Source organism: Cebidichthys violaceus, unplaced genomic scaffold (assembly GCF_023349555.1).
Source record: "Cebidichthys violaceus isolate CVI_PGR_0920_01 unplaced genomic scaffold, fCebVio1.0.p SCAF_16, whole genome shotgun sequence".
NCBI classification, from domain to species: Eukaryota; Metazoa; Chordata; class Actinopteri; order Perciformes; family Stichaeidae; genus Cebidichthys; species Cebidichthys violaceus.
Window position 1 is genome coordinate 11,139,614 of NW_027176329.1, and position 16,271 is coordinate 11,155,884.

Genomic DNA, 16,271 nt, shown 5'->3' on the forward strand with positions numbered 1-16,271 from the left:
CAGCTGTCACTCATCGGCCTCTTCTCCCCCGGGGATCCTGTCCTGCCCCGGCAGGCACAGTAATCGGTGTCGTCTGAGTCAAAAGCTATCGGATAAATTAGCTAGCTAAACTGAAGATTGCTCAACTTTCTAGCTAGTGTCATTGAGCCGCGGAGGTGGAGCAACTTCTACTGTTGTGTTTGCAAATCCTACTTTTATTTACTTAGAAGACGCCATTCAAACTTTAACTACAACTACATGTAAATATGTACAGCAAGATCTCATAATACTTTCCACTCACACAAATCCATAATGTAGCCTACACACTATTCATCTCACTCATACAGCCAGAGGCACAGTGAGCCATGGGTGTATTCATATGGCATGTGAGCAGTTCAATGTGTGAGCATCAATAATGCCAAAGTTCAGTTTGTCTCCACTGTTGGCGGGATTGAGACGCGTTACGTGATGGCCCACGACACAGAGCTCATGCATATTTCATGATTCTTACACTTGTTGGTGATACATTATTTCTCATTTTTTCCTCTCCTTCCCCCCACCCCCTATTCTCCTCTATCCGTCCTCCCCTACTATTCTCACTCCTGGCCCTGCAGCAACAGGAGCAGGACCCCACCAACCTGTACATCTCCAACCTGCCGGTGTCGATGGATGAGCAGGAGCTGGAGAACATGCTGAAGCCCCTGGGTCACGTCATCTCCACGAGGATACTGAGGGATGCCAACGGGGTCAGCAGAGGAGTCGGCTTCGCCAGGTACACAAAAGTGATGCTCTGGAAGCAATATTTGATTGTTAAGTAAAGGACGTATTCCATACTTACCGGACATGTTTGTTGCGGTTTTGTGTTCCCGCCCTTCTGGTACTCTATGGATGCTGCAGCAGTAACGATGAATAATTTGCAAATGGATTAGACCCATGTGCAAACACTCTCACAAATGCACAGACCGAAGTGCACACAAATGGACCCAAATACGTAAACATGCACTGGCATAAAGGCACACACTTGTACTTACTATGTGCATACACACATTCACTCTAAAAACACCCTTGTCAGATGATTCCTGCCTCCATGCAGTGGGAACTTTAAAAGGTGATTTGTTTGACAGCGTGTGGATGAGTTTGTCTTTGTCCATGTCTGTGCATTAAAGTCTGTGTGCTTCTGTGTATGAGCGCACATGCCTATAGGTTCTTAGAAATAAAGGTGTTTACTGAGAACCATACTGGGTTCCTCGACTTGCCCCCATACGAGAACAACCTATGAGAGGTTCTACAGAAGACCCTTCTGTGGTGTAATGATTCCACCCAGAACTTGCTCTAAGGGTGCTAACAAGAACCCTTCTACTGAGAACATTTTTAATATACCAAGGGTTTCATCTAGAGCACATTTATGGGGTTCTACTGAGAACCCTTTTATATTTCATGGGTTTCATCTAGAACCCATCCACGGGTTTCTTCCAATTACCATTTTATACCCCAACAGTTTCATCTAGAACCCTTCAGGGGGTTTTCTTTTAACATCCATACTTTCAACAAACCTTGACGAACTATTTCTTCCAAAAAGGGGTTTTCAGAAGCAAATAGTTCTGCGTAGAACCTCAGCCTTTAAGGTAGAACCAATTTGGAACCCTTATAGGTATTGGTATACTATCCATTAGTATACCAATGGGTGCATGGGCCTGTGCATTCTCACATACCTGCAATTAACCCTTTGTTCAGAGTAGCCAGGGCTGCTCTATTTCCACCACCAATCCAAACACTGTACGGTTTATTACTTTTTCTACTTACAAAAGTTTCCACTTCAGCTTGTTAATCCCCCAAAGTCATAAACCGCTCTGTCCTTGTCCTCGGCGGCAGCCACCAGGCTCTCATTCCTCTCCACACATTCTTCCCTTGTTTACCCAGAGGAGGCCACAGAGCCGCCATCTTGCAGGGATTTTTCTTAATCACTTGCACTGGCTGAACTCCTCTCCTATTCCCTGCTCTATTACCGAGGTTTACAGCAGGACAGGCGCACACAAACAGGCATTTATGCACAAATATGAGCATATGCACGGACTGGCCTCAACGCATGTGCGTGCACGTGTGCATGTTACACCAACACGCACATTAGTGAGCAGACTCTCACGCGTACGCACACAGACAGGCAGGCAGCCTCCTGCAGACCAACAAGCAGAGCACAGCAACAACCTGCCACAGGCCACCTGTTCAAGCAGCCCTCAGTGGGGGAACCGAGACATGATGGAAAAGGGAGGAGAGAGAGGGGCAGGAGTGTGAAACAATGATCAGGTAAAAAAAGAGCTAATCATAGAGGTTATTATAAAGAGAAAGATAGGGTGATGGGAAGGAGAAGGCGGTATGAGACGATGAAAGATTGAGGAGTAGAAAGTGAACCGAGCGAGTGTGGCGCCTGGAAGAAAATGTGAGAAGTGAACGAGTGGCTTTTGGTTTGATATGGAGTTAAAAAAAATAAAATAAAGAAGAGAGAGGTACAGAAGATTTTATTGTGTAAAAAAAAAGAAGCCAGAAAGAGATTCGGGCACAAAAGAAATCAATGTATTTTATGAATTGTGGAGCTCCCGTTAGCTGTGTCAACAGACAGACAGACAGACAGCTGCTGAGGGTTGGGCCATGAGGGGCATTAGAGAGAGTAAACTGAGCTAAGTGTTTGTGGGCCGATCCATTACTGTTATCAGAGCCCATTACTCCAGCCCCGGCACTAATCATTGCAGACAGCAGCACCTGATGCCATTAAACCGGCAGCACACAGAGAGAAGCCGGCCTGCCCCACCGCCTACCTGACTGAAGGACTACCCCGGAGGTTGGTCGACAGTCGGGCTGACCCGTTTGTTTCCCGGCGACTGCCTAACAGCCCGTCTGCCTTATTTACTCCTCGTCCACCCACCCGTTTTCTGTCTACCTATACCTACTTGAAAGAGTGAAGGAGAGACGGCGTTGAGGAGGAGGCAAGCACTGAATAGCCAGAGGGCGCGTGAGGAGGACGATAAAGAGCGCCGGAGAATAGCGAGGGAGGGCTGAGCATCAACTCGTCCGGTCAAGAGAATCACTTGAAACTCCGGAGGACGGGTGATGGGTTCAAACTGATTGTCAGACACTTTCTAAAGATGGACATCAAAAAAGAAAAAACACCACAGCAAATCTCTTTTTTTCCCAATATGCAGTACACAGCCACATAAATCATTATTACAAGTGCACTGTGTATGGGGTTGTTAGGCTTTAGTGAGAGAGAACAAAAGCGATAAAGAGGTTAGCTTTGCTCTTCTCTGTGTCGCTGGGCTGCCTCCTGAAGTGGAAGCATTATGGAAGGGTTATTGGCATGTTTGTGTAACTGTGTTGTGTGTGCGTCAATGCGGATTAGGAGCTTTATTGACATGATTCTGTCAACAAACAATGCGTCAATGGCATAAACAGAATAAAATATACAATACACATACACAAGTTATGATATACTGTACAATACATGGAATATGACACTTAAATAAAGTGAGAAATAAAGAACACAAAAAGCATTTTTTTCATGACTTGAGGTCAAGTATCATAACACTCACTGACATTTTTTACCGTGTATTATAATTCCCATAGTTATAATACATTATAATCTTTTTACAATTCATTCTAATGTAATTGTAAGTTACTCTAAGTGGTCATTGTTTGCTTGATGTAAAGGGAAAAACATGTTATTATATAACACACAAAACATACAATTATGTTTTACTTTAGTTAGAGCACCCAATGGCCACTTAGAGTGGCTTAGTCACTTAATACTTTATTCTAACGGATTATAATGCATTATAAATATGTATATAATGCATTATATATACGGTGTCATAGAAGGTTTTCAAAGCGTCATCTTTTTTTCTTTTATTAACAATATTTTGAGCCATCTGTGAGGAAATGGCCTCCACCTCCTTTGTGTCAGCAGAATACTTGTATATAAAGTAGAACTGAATATAAAACCTGAATACTTTTGGTGATGACATAAATGTGTTCTTACCACTAACTGCAGAAGAAGGTGACCAAGTATTTATACACTTTTTACTCTCTTTCCTTTGATCAAAGTATTATTGATTTAAATGATCAAATTACAAGTTTTATTAAGACACAGTCCATTCACGGCTGCTTGATTTTTAAACATGTAATTTGAGAGGTCTAATTTCTTTTATTAAATGATAATTATCAGACTATACCCAGCCTTTATATACGTACTCTTTCAATCAGATGAATGGCAGTGTTTTTACTGATCTAATTTCTAGATGCTGAGTGCTTGTGATGTGTTAAAGGCCAGTTGTGATTAGCTGAGTCACACTGGCTGCTTACTGTATTTTCAGTCTTCCCCAACACAAGGGGGGGCAGAGGGAAAAGAAAAGAGAGATGGCGGGGGGTACAGGGTCAGTGAGAGATGAATGATGCCAGGAAGTGTGAAAGATTACATATTCTAAAAAGAGAAGTGGGGAGAGGAAAAGAGAGAAAGATGTTGATGTGGATCACAGAGAAGCAAACGGACGGAAAGAAAAGAAGGCCACCCAAAGTGAGAGAGATGGAGCGGGAAAGGGAGAGAGAGAGAGAGAGAGAGAGAGAGAGAGAGAGAGAGAGAGAGAGAGAGAGAGGGGGAGAGAGAGCGAGAGAGGGAGGGGGGAGTAACGGTGAAAGATGGAGGAAAACACCAAGGGTGAAAGACGAGGAGGAATGAGAGAGACGTCAAAAAGAAGAGGTGCAGACGGGTCGGGAGTAAGATGGATGTGACGGAGAGAGAGATAAAGAAGCTATGGTAAAAAAATGAAAAAAGAAGGATGAAGGTAGAGATCGAAGAAGCATGAGAGAGACAGAGGACAGAGAAGTGAGAGGCTGACAGGATGATATGAGAATTCTTGGAGGTGAGACCGAATAAAGAATGAAAATGTGGAAAGCAATGAATTCTGCACATTCCAAGAGCCTATTACCATAAGCAGAGGCATGGCAATCACTCAAGCCTGCATTTAAAAGCCCATTTTAATATGAGTCCTTTGTGAGTAATCTGCATGCTAACATATGTACACTGGCTGCAAATTCCTGCACGAGGCTGTGTATTTAATGTTGCTGTAATAAAACTTTACACAGACGTTCATGTTCCACAGAGGATGAGCTCCCCTGACTCTTCCTCGAGCGCCAATATGAGGTTCACATTCTTTGTTTTTTTCAGTGAAATGTCTCAACAAAATATGGATGGATTGCCACGAAATTTGGGTATATGCACATTGATGTTCCCCTCAGGAACATGAAAGGACTTTTGATGTAGCACCATCAGCATTTCAAAACATCCACCCATCCAAACCTTAAGTTCTTGACTAAATATCTGCAAAACCAGTAACATTCACATCTGCCTCAAATGTACCTTTTGTGATAGTTATGATGCTAACAATGCAAACTAAGATGGCTGTCAATTGGTAATACAGTTATTTAAAGTCGTGGACGTCTTAAAATTCACTGTGCATTATACTTGTGTGTGGGGAGGTTGTTGGTGTCTGTGTGCTTATGATGTGAGAGATCAGAGCCCTCCTGCTGGTCAGCTGCTCGGCCCAGAAACTTTTGATCAAGTGGCTCGAAGGGGGGGGGGTGAGTCAGGTTCCTGCTCTCTTTCTCCTCCCCCCCCCCCCCCCCCCCCCCATAAGCACGACATTTCCCTTCTTCATACCTTTTTCTACTTCCCTGCGTTCCCTTTCGCCTCTTCCTTTCTCTACATTCATTATGAACTTCTGACTCATGGCGTTCCCCAGCACATAGACAGACTGACTCTGGGTAGTGTCACAAATAATTTTAATTTTTTTTTTAGAATAAACAAAATGACACTACCCAGCCAGCAGGACACAGTCTAGTGTGCTGCTGTTTACAACAACTCCTTGTTGTTGTAAATGTGTCATTGGTGGCGGTATTTAACTACGTTCTTTCGGTGCAAAAATGGAAATCTGCAAAGTTGAGTTGATTACGACTGCAGCACTGCTCTCAGTGGACTGAGACTCATCTTGATATATTTTGGTTTTTACAAACGGTATCGTGGTATAGATGAGAGGTAAACTGTGAGGTATTCTTGTCCGTTTGTGACAGTTAAAGAGTGTGTAGTGCCACAAAGAAACCTCCATTTGTACCATAACTAAATTAATTATATTCACCACAAGCACTCCCTGTGTGTCATCATTTAGTTTCAGGGTTAAGCACTTGTATTTGTATGGAAGGACTGTCAACCTTTGCTGCAGATGGATAGCAAATGTTTTTAAATGAAACCCCATGTATCACTTTTTTTGTTGCAGGATGGAGTCCACAGAGAAATGTGAAGTAGTGATACAGCATTTCAATGGCAAATACCTGAAAACCCCGCCAGGCATTCCAGGTGAGTCTCCCGTCCTTTTTTTACTTTACATTGTTCTTGCATCACCCATTTCCTTTTTTCCTTTCTTGGAAAATCATCACCCTTTTCGCTGTAAGAAACCGCCTTTCTAATTCAATTATGGTAATTTCTCATCTCGGATCTGCCGGACAGCTTGATAGATTGTGCACACCGTTGTTTCTGACACCTGAAGCTAGCTGTCGTGGCTATGTGGCTGAATAGCTGACGATTCTGTAGGTATCCTCTCTCTCTCTCTCTCTCTCTCTCTCTCTCTCTCTCTCTCTCTCTCTCTCTCTCTCTCTCTCTCTCTCTCTCTCTCTCTCTGTCACCATCTCTTTCCCTCCCTGGTGCTGCTGCTGCTGCAGGCTGAAACTTCTCGGGCAGGAGAAAACCCGCTTAATATTCACACTCACGCCTCTGTGCTGTTCTTTGCAATCTACTTAAGAGCTTGCACTCTCCCCTCGTTCCTCTCCCGCTCCTGCTCTCTCCGTTGCCGTGTCCTCTCTCCTTCCTATCTTTCTTCTCTGCAGTCACCCTCGACAGTGGAACAAGCTGGCCAAGGAGAAAACAGACAGGGAAAAGAGGGCGAAAGAAAGAACATCACAAAATCTAGACAAGGGTGCACCACACTGTGTGTTAGCACGGAGATGTGTCTTTTAGTTAGGGTCCAAAGTGCCTTCACTGTCCCAAAAAGTTTAGAACAAAAGGAGACATGGGAAACGCTGGAAACGGAGCAAGTCTCTGAGGTACTAGGGGTGACAAGAGGTGTTAGCAAAAGGCAAAGCAAGGTGGAAGGAGAGCAAAGATATGAAAGAAAGGATGAAGAAAAAAAACATGCCGCCTAAGCACTTTTGGGGCCAGGTGCTGCGGCGCCCGGCGCCTCCCATGCTTCCCCGGTAGGACGTGGGGGGCAGACAGGGCAAAGCCGATGAGATCTCCTTCACCCCTGTGGCAATTTTATTAACAATACTCACACCTCCAACCAGCGGGACTGAAAACAGACCCATAAATCGCTCCTCCACTATTCAGTAATATCTCAGAGAGAGACTGGATTTAGAATCTCCACATATGCTCAGCCACTGCATAGCCAGCAGCCATTAAAGGCAAGGTGAGTGGTTATATTGAAGTTGAGCCGTAATAGGAAACCTTTAAAGCTGTAATATCAGGCTGACCTTCCCCTTTAAGAGTCTATCTCCCGGCCGCTCAGGCTTTATTATTGTTAATGGATTGTTCAGGCTTGTGCCAAGCATGAAGATTTACCGTCCCGATCGAGGAAATCCGTCTGTGGAATTAAGAATAGTTAAGTTTACAAGGTCTGCTCTGGTCTGGTGCTGCTATGGTCCCTCCTGAAGGGTCAATGAAATCTCTCCTATTCCTCCATGGATACCTGACTGTGTACACTCACAGGACTCGCAAAAGCTGTTATTGTTCCTTGTGTTGTTGCTGTTTGTAATTTAAGGAAATGCCTGTGATAATCAAATCCTCTGTTTATTACAACTTGGGTCTTGTTTTTGGTTCGTCTGACTGCACTTCTTGCCTCGTTTATTTCTTAGCAAAGACGCATTGATTCCAGATCTCAGGAATTAACTTGGGGACTCCAATGTTGGTGTTACTGATAGAAATGATGTCCAAAACTTTTAATAAAAATAACTTTTAACAGATAGTTATTGCTTCAGGGCACGTTCACACCAGCCTTGCTTTTCCTGTTTTGGCGACTGGGGAAGAAGTAGTTTATTATACGCAACGGTTGAGTTGTGCATGAAGTCGTATGAGGAGCCAACTCTATGACCAATATTGGAACCACATTTCAAACACGTGACTTTTGTTCAAAATGTTTGGACCTATTGAGTTTTTTTTGCCTTTGGAATACTTAAACAATGCGTCATCCTTGCATCTGTTTGATTCTGGAACTGTACCCTGAGTCAACATGTATTGGTTTGCTTCAGATTCAGATATTCTCTTCATGAATACTGGAAGGACCATTCTGTCATTCCTCTGATACTTTTCCCAAAGTTTTTAATATATAAGAGGGTGGGAAGAAGTGCATAAGAAGTGCACATTTTTGTCTCTTTCTGCCGCTGTCCATGTCGGCTAAATGGAGATCTCTGGACATTCCTCTGTTATCAAACTCAGATGTTCCTCTGCGGAGGACCCCGGGGCTGGTTCTGTTTCTCACACAGGCAGCGAATAGGCCCTTTATAAATATGTATTTGTGTGTGTGAATACAAGTGTGCACGTCATGCGTTCTCACTACTACATTTTTGTCTGTTTACTGATTCATGCGTGCACATTCAAATGTATGCATTTTAAAGTTGGAACACACACGTGCTGTATTCGCGTGCTGTGTGTGTGTGTGTGTGTGTGTGTGTGTGTCATGTTGGTGGTATTTCCCCAGAGCCCCTTGATATGCAGGGCAGCTTCTTCATCCATCCTGCTTTGACAGTTCAGCGGCAACCCCCCCCTCCCCCCCGGGGACCCTCGCCACACACAGCACAGCAGGAGCGTGCATGTGTATACTTGTGTGACAGCCATGACTACTACACTCTGTGAGCCTTGACACATGCACATACACACACACACACACACACACACACAAACCACATAAGCACAGAAATAGTCCCGCACCACTAACTTTGACCTGAATGGAATGTCAACATCCATATAATGCTAATGAGATCCCCTTTTTTCCCTCCATTTAGCTTTTGAAACATAGTCCACAAAGTTACTGTGGTAGCACAAACACACACACACACACACACACACTGCAACACTCTTAGCACGCATGCATGTACACATGCACACACCCTTCTTGATGCACTGCGCTTGCTCACCAATCCTCTCAAGCCCGTATCTGACAAGCCTCTGCATTTCCAGCTTAGCTACTCAATCACACTGTGTCAAGACGTGTGTGTGTGTGTGTGTGTGTGTGTGTGTGTGTGTGTGTGTGTGTGTGTGTGTGTGTGTGTGTGTGTGTGTGTGTGTGTGTGTGTGTGTGTGTGTGAGAGAGAGAGACAGATGGGGGTTGGTCTTGTTATAGCTGCCCTCTTCTACTCAGGTGTGTCCACTGGCAGTAGAAAAGGATATTGAGTTGTAACCTCGCTGTACCAAACCAGGAAGCAAAAGTCTGGATGTCAGGTCATCTGTTAAATTCAACTGACCATGGGGTGAAAATAAATGGAAACAGAGTCACCACACTGGCAGGAAGTTAACATTAAGTCGCAGATACCGCCACGGCACAGAAAGGAGATCCGTACAGAACACAGGATTGCAGAGATGCTAGCAGATGGCAGCTAATGGCGCCACGGACAGCTCCCATACACTTCTTGTTTAAATTTTAATGTAATAACATCCAACTTCCTTGTGATTACATGAGGTGTTGAGTTGATTTACAGTGTGTGGGGTGGGGATGATAGCAGATGGTAGCTAATGGTACTTTAACAGCTTAACCTATTATTACTGTTAAGCTTTAATGAAACCATGTCTAATTTCCTGGCGGTTACATGTGTTGTTTGGACACAATATATGTTTTAATGCAATTTTGATTTGTGTTACACTCAGAGGTGCTGTATCAATACAATAAGGAATTAGCGCATGAAACATTATGGACAGTTATATTCTTTATAAGCAATAAAACACACCATTGTAAAAAAAAGAAAATGAAGGCAGTGCTTGCCAGGCACTTTAATTGAATACTTGTCCATGTATTCCAGCGAGTTCCACAGAAACAAGTGCATCTAATCAGCTATCCAGGCCAGGTTTTTCGATGAAGACCTGGTTGATATGAGAGGTGCGTAGCCAGTCACAGAGGCCTGCCCCAGCCTCTCTGCTCTGCCCACGTCTGATTGTGATTCGGAGAGAGGGACATGATCGATAGCCCTGATGGAGCACTACAGCTGTTTAGCTATTCTGTGCAATGCGGCAGCCGCTCTCTTCCCCATCGCTGTGGCCGGCTGTGAGCCCGCATACGCCCGCACGCAGATACAAAGTCATCCACATACTCCCTGTGGAGGAAGTGCACGCATGCCCAAGTACACACAGGCAGGTGTATTTTCACCTATGGACATGGACGCATACTGCATGCATCAATTAACACACATATAACCGCAGTACACGTGTCTAAAAGTACATAAGATGCACACACACACACACACACACTGCAGACACAATAAACTCTTTTCTGAGAAAGGATCCACTTTGTAGTTGGAGGTGAGAATGTAAGAGTTATCCTTGTTTTTCAGTGCATGTGGATTTACTCAATACAGAATAAATAGAATTTATGAAATGTGACTACAGCAATAAACCATACTGAAGTGAGCCCAACAGGGACGCATTATGATTTACACTGCAACCCTGAGCACTGGGAAAGTCAAAGGAAGCGCAGATAAAAAGTGATTTAATCCGCTGGCTCCACTGAGCCTCGCTGATTAAAGCCCTTCGTCCCACAATGCATTAAACAGCTTAGAGATGACACCCTATGGTAAATGTAATTTGAACCGGAGATACATTAGCCATTGTTTGCTTTTGGCAGGTGAGTAATCTCATGTGCGTCCCGTATTGTGAGTGAGCCGTGGCAGAGAGGAAATTGATAACATCTGATGCATGTTCTGTGCTGCTCAGGCGAATTGCCGCTCTTCGTGCGGTTCAACTTCATGTCGTTGTCAGCAATCAAACGACAGCTAAATAAACAAGGTGTGTCTTCAGAAGGGCTAGACACAGGTAGCGTTGAGAGATGCCAAATGACAGCACCAGACTTGAATGAATCCAGTATTTCACATGAATGTCTGACTGTGCAAATAGAGATTGGGTCCAGACTGAATGTGCAGTAACACTGCAGCTTCTTCCTTTTCCCTTCCGTTGTGCTCTCAGGTCTGCTGCCATATTGGCAGCAGACCTGAGAGTGGGCTCCAATATTGTCTAATAGATGCTGGATAAATAATGGAAACCACATCAGGAAGCAGCCACAGTGGCCCTGGGACATGGAACCAAACGGAAACATGCAATATGTACAAGCCTTCCTGCTTCTCTCTTTTTTTCATAATACTCTGGCATTTCTCCCTCTAACTTTATCTGTTTTCACAATTTCTCTTCAAACCACAGTCTCTGTCTCTTCTCACTCACACTCTCTATTCTAATGTATACATAAAAAGTTTTTTAAGGCCCACAGTAAAAGCCATATGCTTCATGGAGACTTGTGGGAAGCATCAGTGCTTTTATCATGTAAAGCGCCCCCCCCCCCCTTATGAATGTGATTTCTAAATTTACTTCCCCTATCTGTGAGACATCCGGAGGACGCCCAGGCTTTTTAGAACTGTAAGGCTTATGCCAAGCACAGTTCACAGGGGTTACTATTTAGCAGCCCCCCCCCCCTCCCCTTTTAAACAAAACACAGCACAGACCAGAAGACAGTGCTGGCCCCGCCGACACATCCCGTCATTATTTGCCGAACACAAGGGCCTGTGCCACCGAGGGCGGGGGAGCTGTTGCCGGGGGTGCTGTTGCAGAAAAAGATTCCCTCCCTGTTGGCGTCCTCACCAAGGCAACGGCGCCGAGACAGCAGAGACAGCCCACGGTATTAAAATGTCCCTCGTTGAATTAAGGCGAGTCCCAATTCACTTGGTAAGTCACAAAAAGCCCTTCTGAAACTGTCAGTCATACTCGAGTAATCCATGTTAATTTCTGCAATCCCTCCCACATTCCCCTGGCTAATAACTGGCCTGTCAGCAGACCCATTTCTCTCCCCTATGGCGTGTAGATTTAGCCAAGTAGGTTGGTGGCTTGGCTGTCAGCTCGTCTCAGACACGGCTGCCTCCGCGAGCATGCCAAGGCACATTGTTCCCATGATGCATCCGTGTGCCATGCGTGGGTGCTGATCTGTGAATTGTTTACATCTAATGTTCCCCTTCCTCTTTTTTTGACAGAAACAAAAGGTCAGATCCGTTATGTATTGATGATTCACTTACCGCCGCTGTCACCCGGTGTGAACCATTCATATTTCTGTCTGTGTTTGTGATACACAATGACAATCGGACAGCTTTTCGATATACAGTGCTACGGATAATAATTAGCCACCCGTCCTCCCTCTCAAATGCGCTCCTCAGGATATTGCATCGTAATGAAATCTGTCGTCTTGGCATGAACCTACCCCCCCACCCCCCACCCCTGACTTCACCCGCCTCCCATTACAGGCCGCACACACAGGAAGTTATTATTGGCATCCCCAGTAAATCAGACAGCTTCCTGAAAAAGGATCAATTTCCCCCGATGCACTTTCTCATTATAACCTTATCTCGCCCACAGACAATAATCTGGATTTGTCACGCTTTGTTTGTTTTGCCGCTGAACTGTATCAATCATGAGCGGAGCCGGTGGTTAGCGCAGAGAGGAGGAGACGGGGAGAGGAACCCCGGTGTGAGTGGATCCGTCGCTGAAATATAAAGCGTTCACCTGCTGCAGTCCCCTTCCACAGAATATAATAAAAGCCCTTTGATTGGCTTCAAAGTTTGCTTAGGCAGAGGAGAGGAGCCCCGGCTCCTGGAGGGGTTTAGGCAGGAACAATTGACTTTGCTCTCCACTCAACCACATCTAATGTGGAGCGAGACCGAATGTAGGCGAGTCACCACGAGGAAAAGACACATAACGAGGGAGGGTAATAGAGAGAAATATAGCGGGAGGGCAATGGGAAGAAACAGATTAGGAGCTGAGGAAATGTGACAGGAATAAGAGGGGGAGATAAAAGAGAACAGATGGAAAAGGGCAGAGAGGGGAAGAAAGTGATGGGTGGCACAGGGAAGCAGAGGAGTGAAAGTTGGAACAGCCCGTGCTTTTGGAAGGTTAAATTTGAGTAAAGTTTAGGCTGCTGCATCTGCAGAGATGAAAGGATGACATTGGCCGCGTGCGACCGCTTCCTGAGCGAGACCCCCGTGACCCCGGTCCAGCTGTCCACCGTGTTGATCCCTCTTTCTATCTTTTTCCCTCCTCACCCTGCTCCCATCTCTCCTCACACTTTTTGTTGTCCTTGCTTTTGTGCTCTCTCATCCGTCCCTCCCTCGCTTATCTTTCCCTGCCGCCGCTGTCTTTCATCGCTCACTCTCCCCGCACGTCCTCCCTCCCTTCCTCCCCGCTCGCCATCCTGTGCGTTCGGCATCGCGCACATTCCTGTTCTCCCCCTCCCTGATGCTCATCTATGTAACTGGATTCAGCTGAGTGCACACAATATTAGTGCGAGCAAAATGAGCACCTGAGGCCGCTTTTATTTATGAAGAACATTTTTCCTCTCCTCTTTTGTTTGATACGCATTCAGCCGTGTCATTGATGTGTTCTTATTTCTTTTGTGCCGCGGATTCACTCGCGGCGTGGACAGCAGACAGTTACAACACAGTTATTGTATTTTCCCGTGGAAGTGGAGCAGCGACATGGTTGGCTTAGAAATCCTATTGGGCCTTGTTCCAAAAATGCTGTTGAATGTAATATGTGCATACATTTATAATACACCCAGCAATTAAAAATACATTCTCTCAAGTGTTGCGTCATTGCTGGTTTTAGCAGCACTAGCTCTATGGCTCTGTCTTTCCAGCCCTTTTTGGTCCACACAATTTGTCAGCAACTATTTGTTGGATCACAGTTACAGTTTATACAGACATTCATGATCCCCACATTAATAATCTTAATGACTTTGGTGATCCCGACTTTTTCTGGCGCCACCATGGCGTGTGGGTTTGGCCATTGAATGGAAAGTCACGATTTTTTTTTTTTACAAACATTTGTGATCCAAACGTTTCCTCCAGTGCTGAAGATCAGGTCATTTGGTGCTGATTAGCAAATGTTAACATGTTGATCGATGAGTTTGACGGCTAATCACACATTCATCTGCCGTATTTCAGTGCTGTAGTCAGGACCCACTAAAACAGAGACCAAGTCACGATCAAGACCGGAGTGTGTCAAGACAAGACCAAGACCAGACCAGTGTGAGTCCCACACTGCGTGATGCGTTCAGACATAAATCAGACAATGCACAGGCAACATAGGGATGTCCTCCCAATTGTGGTTTTGAAATAAAATCCACATTCCTCAGACCGTGACAAGATCAAATGAAAATCCCTGACTTCTTCAAAAAAGTGGTCTGGACCAAGACCAATCTGGAGTACCACAACACTGCTGTTTTATTGAGCAAAGTCATAGATTGTTTTATTTCTGCTACCGTCAAGCTCTGCCCACTGAAACACAGCTGTGCACCAATTGTTGGTTGAATGTCTTGCACAGTAGTTGTTTAGGACTTTGGGAGCGTTTCTCATACCTTTCTTTCCTGTGAATTATATTCTGGTGAGATCAGGAGCTCACTCCGCCAACTTTACAGTCATAAGCAAAAAAAAGTTGTGTTTTTCTTTTTATACTTCTCCCCAGAGCTAACTGGGCTCTCCACCACTCCAAGGAATGAAGTCCTGAGATGCACACATTGTCTTCGCAGGCCCCTAGATTCCAGGTTTTTAACCATCAGTCATCTTAATCTAATACAGGACCCGAGGCGATGCATTTCTGTAATATTCAGCCTCTCAGCAGATACAGTAGGTCACTGAGCTCATAGCCTTTTGGCCAGCCGGCCAGTCCTGCAGAATGAAGATTAAGTTTGCTGAGGAGGATAATCATGCTCCAAGGTCTCTGTGGTATGCAAGCAATTCAGAAGGCTTGCTCTCTGTGGCTCACTCCTCTCTATCTCCTGCACCTTTCATCAGTTACAGCATTGCAAAAAAAAGAAAAAGAAGAAAGATCATTTACAGCTTTGTATTTTCCACTGTAGCACGTTTTAAGGTATACATTTGAAAGTGAGGAGAAATAGTGAGGTTCCGCCAGGTCATCTGACCGACCGGAATTGACCTCAAGACTAATTGTATCCTCTGCGTGCTTGCGTCAGGGAAGCAGGCATCAGTTACACCCGACCACGTCACTGTCAGCGTCCCCGGGACACAGAGGGCAGTGAGATAAATCTAGCTGCCGCCCCCGAAATAGAGCACGGGCCTCCATTAGAACAGGACGCGGGCTGTGGGAACGAGCAGAGGTCACTGTGGTCAGCAGAGTTATTTCTGTAGCGCCACCGGCCCTCCAGGAGTCGACGCCCATTCATTCATCCGACCGCCTGCCAGCGGGGTAAGGGGACACACACAGAGACGCACAACAACAAAAAATGCGTACACACCTATGTGCTCTGCCAATGGACGATCAGTCGGTGTGGGACACGTTCCATTTGATGAATCTCACCGCAACAGTGTCAGAGTTGCCAATTTTTCCTTTTCTTTTTTTTTTTTGTCACCTAGAGCTATTTATGTTTTTGTATACGAGCGTGTTGGTATGAGAGCTGCCTGCTGGTGTTTGAGCTGAAGGACGATGGAAACACACCTGGTTGCGGAGTGACCTCATGTCTCAGACACACTGTCTCTCTGTCTGTCTCCGTTCCCTCGGCTGGCAGCACTGCTCACCGTGGTTATTGGATCACGCCTGTGTTTTTTTTTTTGGTTTTTTTCTGCTGCTTTTGCTCAGCTTATGTAGATGATTTACAGTAGCTCGCAGACATGGATGCACACTTTCTGCAGTTGCACGAAAACACAGACGACGCAGAAAAAGGAAAGCACTCCGACACGCCAACAGAATGAATTCTTAGTCTCTGTTTCTTACCTTTGTTCTTTGAGCCTCTCTCACTCCTTCCCGTCACACACACACACACACACACACACACACACACACACACATCAATAGTCCATTAGGAGTGTGTTGCTTTCATTACCTCCAGCTTGGCCCTGAGACAGCCTTCAGAGTGGAGTACAGCAGAGCAGAGCTGGCCAGGATTGCAGTATATATAGCGAGAAGTCTGGTAATTGCCAGCTCTCTGTTCTCTCCATCCTGC

At 45.2% G+C, this 16,271-nt stretch overlaps 1 protein-coding gene across 4 annotated transcripts in view; it reads left to right on the forward strand.

Annotated features, from left to right (window-relative positions):
• rbms3 (RNA binding motif, single stranded interacting protein) overlaps positions 1 to 16,271 on the forward strand; it is a 236,651-nt gene that overhangs the window by 166,270 nt on the left and 54,110 nt on the right. For all 4 annotated transcript variants that reach the window (XM_068711238.1, XM_068711242.1, XM_068711239.1 and 1 more), the window contains 2 exons: positions 594 to 751; positions 6,300 to 6,379. In XM_068711238.1, coding sequence (XP_068567339.1) covers positions 594 to 751; positions 6,300 to 6,379 — 238 coding nt within the window. The remainder of the gene's footprint in view (positions 1 to 593; positions 752 to 6,299; positions 6,380 to 16,271) is intronic.